General features: G+C 52.3%; 1 protein-coding gene across 1 annotated transcript; it reads right to left on the bottom strand.

The window, feature by feature from the left end:
- Positions 1-3,357: 3,357 nt before the first annotated feature.
- On the bottom strand, positions 3,358-6,543 carry IL13 (interleukin 13). The gene is made up of 4 exons (XM_084762243.1): positions 6,383-6,543; positions 4,978-5,031; positions 4,300-4,404; positions 3,358-3,997 (listed from the first exon to the last, which is right to left on the bottom strand). Exons 1-4 carry the CDS (start codon positions 6,524-6,526, stop codon positions 3,899-3,901), a joined length of 402 nt encoding a protein of 133 aa, XP_084618369.1. The 5' UTR covers positions 6,527-6,543; the 3' UTR covers positions 3,358-3,898.
- Between the last annotated feature and the right edge of the window lie 378 nt (positions 6,544-6,921).

Raw genomic sequence — 6,921 nt, 5'->3', positions numbered from 1 at the left:
CTGGAAGACAGTCCTTATTTAAAAAAAAAATGTGTGTGTGTGTGTGTATCTATGCACATACATGTTTAAGTGTATATGTACCTGTTTAAATGCATATGTACCTGTGCCACTGTGTAGGTGTGGATAGAGGCCAATAACTTTCGGTTCTCTATTTTTGGGGGGGCAGAGGGTCGGGGCATTTCGAGACAGGTTTCTCTGTGTAGCCTTGCCTGTCCTGGACTCACTTTGTAGACCGTGCTGGCCTAGAACTCACAGCGATCCACCTGCCTCTGCCTCCTGAGTGCTGGGATTAAAGGCATGCGCCACCACAACCGGCCTCTGTTTTCTCTTTTGACTCTTACAATTTTCTGTTTGTTTTTGTTTTGGATTTTTTGAGACAGAGTCTCTCTATGTAACAGCCTTAGACGTTATGAAACTCACTGTAGACCAGACTGGCCTCTATTGCACCGTGATCCGCCTGCCTCTGCCTCCCAAGTGCTAGGATTAAAGGTGTGCGCCATCATACCAGAAAGCTGAGATTTCTTTTTTTCTTTTCTTTTCTCTTTTTTGTTTGGTTTTTCTTATTGAGACACGGTTTCTCTGTGTAGCCCTGGCTGTCCTGGAACTCACTATGTGGACCAGGCTGTCCTGGAACTCACTATATGGACCAGGCTGGCCTGGAACTGCATGATCTGCCTGCCTCTGCCTCCCAACTGCTGGGTTTAAAGGCGAGATTTTCTTATCTTACGTGATAAGGGTTTGCCTGATTATACTTCTGTACGCCGTGTGTGTGCAGTACTCATAGAAGCCACAAGAGGGCAACAGATCCCCTGGGACTAGAGTGACAGTCAGTTGGGAGCTACCATGTGACTAGGGATTGAACCTGGGGCCTCAGAAAGCTTAGCCAGTGCTCTTAGCCAGGTGGCCCTGAGCCGTCTCTCCAGCCCTGTGTTGCCCTCTTTTTTTGGGAACTAGCTGGCCCCTGAGCTTCTGGGCAATTCTCCTGTCTTCATTTCCCATATTACTGTAAGAGTGCTGGCATTCCAGGTGCTACCACTGAATCTGACCTTTTGTATGGGTTCCGGGCATCGAACTTGGGTCATCAGGCTTCTACAGCAAGTGTTTTTATCCCCCTGAACCACCTTCCTTATTTCTGACAGCCAGGCTGACACTGTGGTTAGGTAGATGGGACCTGGGTAGAGAGGACGCTATGATGATGAGAAAATGGACAGAAAGTGATTTTCTGTTTTTAAGAAAGCATCATTCTTGGGGCCTGGGGAGAGGGGTCAGTAGGTAAAGCGCCTGCCTTGCAAGCATGAGGAAGAGAGCGGGATGGTGTATGCCTGTAACTTAACCGCTAGGGAAGCAAGATTGAGGGATCCGGGGGGATTGTAGGCCAGCCAGCATAGCCTAATAGGAAAGTTCTAGACCAATGTATGAGAGACATAGAAAACCAAGGTGGATTGCTCCTGAGGAACGACGTCCAAGGTTGACCTCCAGCTTCTTATAAACATATGCATATGCATGGCACACATGTACACACTTACACATGTACACATGTGTGCATGCACAGTCACAACACATGCATGCATATTCACACATATGTACATACATGTGCACACACATAGCATATATATCACCTTTTTTTAAATCACCTTTTAAAAAATGAACAAACAAGCTGGGCGTGGTGGCACACGCCTTTAATCCCAGCACTCAGGAGGCAGAGGCAGGCGGATCGCTGTGAGTTCAAGGCTAGCCTGGTCTACAGAGCGAGTCCAGGACAGCCAAGTCTACACAGAGAAACCCTGTCTCAAAAGACAAAAAAAAAGAACAAACAAAGCTGGGTGTGGTGGTGCACACCTTTGATCCCAGCACTTGGGAGGCAGAGGCAGGTGGATCACTGTGAGTTCAAGGCCAGCTTGGTCTACAAAGTGAGTCCAGGATAGTCAAGGCTATACAGAGAAACCCTGTCTTAAAAAACCAAACTCCCTCCCCCCACCCCCTCACCCCCACCCCCTGCAAAAAAAGAACAAACAAAAAAATTCAAGCCAGTCCGTATTGGCACACATCTTTAATCCCAGCACTGAAGAGGTAAAGGCAGGTGAATCTGTGAGTTTGAGGCCATCCTGGTCTACAGAGTGAGTTTCAAGACAGGCAGGGCTACACAGAAAAAAACAAACAAAACCAAACAACAACAACAAAACCTGTCCCAAAAACCAAAAACAAAACAAAAACTCCATCTAGTCTTTGATTTTAGACTATGGGTAGAGGAGGATGCAGGAAGACCATGGCTCACCCCCACTTCCCAGCGGTGTCCCCAGCAGGCAAGGTGGAACAGCATCCTTGTCACCACCTTTGTAAGTTCTGTCTGGTACCCTGGTGTTACAGTTCCTAGTCTGGGTGGCTGGTGCTGTGCTGTGCCAGCCACAGATGGTCCTCAGCAGATGTGACCTTTTTGGCACTCCTGGGAGCCAGTCCTGCCCTGCTGCACACATCCCACACTCCTCTGCAGGGAACCTCTCTCTCCCCCCCCCCCTCTTTTTCTCCCTGCCTGTTGGCAGTAAGGCGAGAAGGGGAAGCTGATTCCCCAAGAGTTGGCTAAGTTCCTGCCTCATCCTTGATGCTGCACAGTTGACATGCAGCTGTGAGTACTGGAGTCTCAGACTCTGCCTGCCCCCAGGAGGGTGCTTGCCTGTCATTCAGAATGTGAGTGGACTCTGACCCCCACCCCACGCCTGCTGCACAGGCACCCTGCCCTTCTAGGCCGCTTTCTGCTCTGGGCAGCACCTCCCAGGCTGACAGGCATCGTGTTAGCACGCTAGCTGATGCAGATCTTCTCACCACCCCAGCTTCCGGGCCAGCAAGGGGGAGGCAGGCCACCTACTCTGGGGTGCCTTGGGCAAGCCTCCTGCCCTCATCATGTCTTGGGCTTTTATGGGCCTCCCAGGGTAGCAAGGGAGACCTGAGACTGTGTGGGTGGTGCAGACACAGCTGGCCAGTCATCAGGAGATACCCACGACGTTCCTCCCCCTAACCCCCCCCCGCCTGCTCCAGACATCCCCCTTGAACCCCAACTTCCTGGCCCAAGCTCCTTCCGTTTACCAACAGTAGACAGAGGGGGTGTACCTACTTGCCCCCATCCCCAGCCCAGATCTTGCCCTTCACTCCTCCTACCCCCTTTTGAACAGCCCATCCCACACTAGCATCCTCAGTTTGGCTCCCATGGGCCTGCATCCCCACGGTCCAAAAAAGACAGCAAAAGCAGGCAGGCCTATCTGTCACCATCTTTATTCCCAGTTTCTAGTTTGACAGTCAATGACAAACCTACCACCCTCCCCCCACCCCACCCCCACCGCCTTGAGTGCAACAGGCCCATCCTTCCATATATTATTATTTTTGCTAACCTATTTAATACTTTAAATACAAGGACAAAACAATAAGTTACTTCATGGCTGAGGGCTGGTTGGTGCCGCCTGGCAGGCAGGAGGTATTGATCTGGCCCTGCCCACCTGTCTCCTGCCTGGGATGAGACCTGGAGGCTCCAGTGAGGTAGCAGAATTGTGTATACAGTAATTATTGCCAGGGACCCCCCCCTCCCCCCCCCCAGAGCCCACTGCTTCAGTGCTGGGGCCCCAGGACATAGGCAGCAAACCATTCCCCCAATACTGACAGACTCATTTAAATAACATACAACCATAATAAATAAGACCAAAAAGAAATGTGCCCAAGCTGATCTCTGCCTCAGTTGCCCTGTGTAAAGCAGGCCATAGGCTGGACCCGCTGTCATGCTCCGGTTTGTTGTAGTAGTTGCATTCCTCCCCAACCCTCCTCCCCGCCTCCCCAAGAAATGTCAGACGTGAGAAAGAAAAACGGCTCCGCCACGGAGATGTCCAGGGCCCGTCTGTGTGTTTTTCTTTCTTCAGTGGAAGGGGCCGTGGCGATAAAGTTTCCTTGCGTAGGTGAGCAGTGTTGTTATAAACTTGGCCACTTCGATTTTGGTATCTTGGAGGCTGGAAACCTGTGAAACAACAGAGAGGCCCGTCTATTAGAGGGACGCCCAACATCAAAGGCAGCCAGCGCCCACCAGGGGCTTTCCGGGGACTGTCCTATACAATGCTCCCAAAAGTCCCTGCCAGGTGGGTTCCGCTTTTGCCTCTACTTCGCAACTGTGGAAACTGAGGCTCAGGTAGAAGTTGGGAGCCCTGTAAGTCCCTAAGTCTGGGTCCCTGCTGCTACAGTGGAGCCGCTCCTGGGTGGGCGCACACATGGGATGCTGAGGCAGGCTGCAGGAGCGGGACGCAGGGGCGGAGCACGCCTTACCACAGCAGAGGGCTTGCGGGTGCAGAGCCCTTTCAGTATCCTCTGGGTCTTGTAAACGGTGCTGCAATTGGAGATGTTGGTCAGGGAATCCAGGGCTGCACAGAACTGTGGGAGAAGAGGACAGTTGTGGGGCCTGGCTCAGGAAAGCAGACTGCCGGGCCAGGTGGGTACGGGTGGGAGGAAGGGCCTAAATTATGAGGAGTGACTGGGTAGCTTCTAGAGAGGCGTTTCTCAACCTGTGGGTCTCAACCCTTCTGAGGGGTCTGCATAGCAGCTATTTTCTATGTTTAATATTTACACTATACGATTCGTAACAGTAGCAAAATTACAGTCATGAAGTAACAACAAAGTAATTTTATGGTTGCGGGGAGCGTTCATCACAGCATGAGGAGCTGTATTAAAGGGGTCGCAGCATTAGGAGGGCTGAGAACCGCTGTTCTACAGTTTGCTTTTTCAGTTGATTTCTGTGAGGCAGGCTCTCCTTCTGTAGCCAGGCCAGCCTGGCACTTCCTATATAGTCCAAACTGGCCTCAGACATATGGTAATCCTCCTGCCTCGACCTCTCAAGTCCTGATATTCCAGGCACGCCTAGCTCTGAAGGTTGTTTGACTGTATGAGTAGGGCTCAGAGAAAACATGCCTACGCCGCCACCATATCCCCGCAGCCCAGGCTCCTTACCCCGCCGGCTGCCAGGTCCGCACTCCATACCATGCTGCCATTGCACAGGGGAGTCTGAGGAAGCAAAGAGCCAATGAGCAGAATGGTAACAGAAATCACAGGCCTGCCCCAGCCAGGCCAGGCCCACAAGCACCCCTACTGTAGCATGGAGTCAGGCTTGACAACCCCCTCAACCCCCTAAGCTCCGCTGTCTACTCTGCATGAGGAGATACCGCGGGAGGTAGAGACCTGGGGCCGAGAGACAGAAACTGACTGCGTGGCTACTGGCAGGGGAAATGCCTTATTTGAAGCTTGCCACAGGGGACCGCCTACAGAGAAGGCCAGAGGGAGGTGGTGGGGGGGGCAGGTGGTTTGGTAAAGGAGTTGTGGGAGGGGCTGCTGTTGCGATGCAATGGGAGCCTGTAGTGTCACGGATCTGTTCTCTGAATGGGACACTATGCGTTAGGAACACACACACACACGTAAGGCCTCGGGTAATTCTTGCAAGGCTTGAGTCTAGCCTGACAGTAACCTCCCCGGACCTTACAAAGTGAAGCCTCCGTGCGAGCCTCTGGAGGTGTCAGTAGGGATGACACAGCACCCCGCGTCAGGTTTAGCAATAATCGATGGTCAGACACCGTGAGCTGATAAGCCAGTGGGGAGAGGAGTTGATGCTTACAGAGTCCTCCCACCCAACTGCCTGAAATCGTGACAGGGACATGGCATAGGAAAATCCAGTGGGCAAATGCCAAATGGTTCTAGGAAGCCGCTGGCCCTTCTACGCTTTCCCCTGTGGAAGAGTGCTGGGAGCTGGTAGACGTGGAACTAGGCCCCTAGTGACCCTGGCAACCCCTGCTAGGTCCAGTTGTTAGCCATCCCCACGCCATTTTGGTTAAACAATGGCCGTTTCTGGAAACCACAGTAGTCACTATTCCAGAAATAAAGTAGCTCGTTTTCCTAGATTTCCGCCACCCTTAGCATCCTCCCCCCTAACTCCTGCAGACCCCCCAATAAAGACTGGCCAGCTGCATAGAGCTTTAAGGATTGCCTGGCAGTCTTGCTCAGCATGCTTTGACTACCTCTAGCAGGCTTTAAACCCACAACCCAACCCTTCCCTGTCCCCTTAACTAGCCCTAGGCTGTTAGCAGCCTGAAAGCTGTCTGGTTTTCTCATCTAGAGATCTCTCTTCCACGGGTTTTCTTAGATTAAACCTGTCCTGTTGTAAAGGTCTTTTGTTTGGAGGGACTCTTCACTGTCCACACTGTGGCACCCCCAAACTAGCCTCCCATCCTCCTCACTTTTGAGGCTGGGGGGGGGGCTTCCTCCATCATTCCCAAGAGCCCAGACCCAGCCTGGCCATGTCCTCTTCCGGAGAGGGTGTGTGTGTGTGTGTGTGTGTGTGTGTGTGTGTGTGTGTGTTACTCACCCTCTGGTCCTGTGTGATGTTGCTCAGCTCCTCAATAAGCTCCTTAAGGGCCGAAGGGGGAGACATGGATCGCCGCACCGGGCTTGGGGCAGTAAGACCACCAAGGCAGGCGAGAGCCAGGATAGCAGTCACCCAGAGCGCCATGAAGCCCAGAGCCAATGACAGAACCAAGGAGCAGAAGAACTCTGGGGCGGCCTAAGCTGGTGGCTTGTGGCCTGAGCCTGCTGCAGCAGCTTTTTATAAGCGCAAGCAGTGACGCCTCATCCCCTGGTCTCTGCTTTGTTGGGCATTATCTGAAAACCACATCTTTACTCATCTTGATTTTCTTTTTCTTTTTCTTTTGTGGAAAATCCAGTGCTGTCTATAGGAAAGAGTCTGATTTGGTGGATTTGTTGAGAAGGGTCTAGGACAGAGTTTCCAGGTTCCGGGTGGCTTATTTCTAGGGTGAGCATCAGCAAAGCCAGCTTCCGCCCCGGCGATTCCACCTGCTGACTGCCCCAAGCTCCTGAGCAGCCAGCCCAATGCTGACCTCTTTGAGT

The sequence above is a fragment of the Acomys minous genome (genome assembly GCF_964271855.1).
Source record: "Acomys minous genome assembly, chromosome: 16".
In the NCBI taxonomy this organism is placed as follows: domain Eukaryota; kingdom Metazoa; phylum Chordata; class Mammalia; order Rodentia; family Muridae; genus Acomys; species Acomys minous.
The sequence above is the reverse complement of the archived record's forward strand: the minus strand, read 5'-3'. Positions and strand labels throughout refer to the sequence as shown.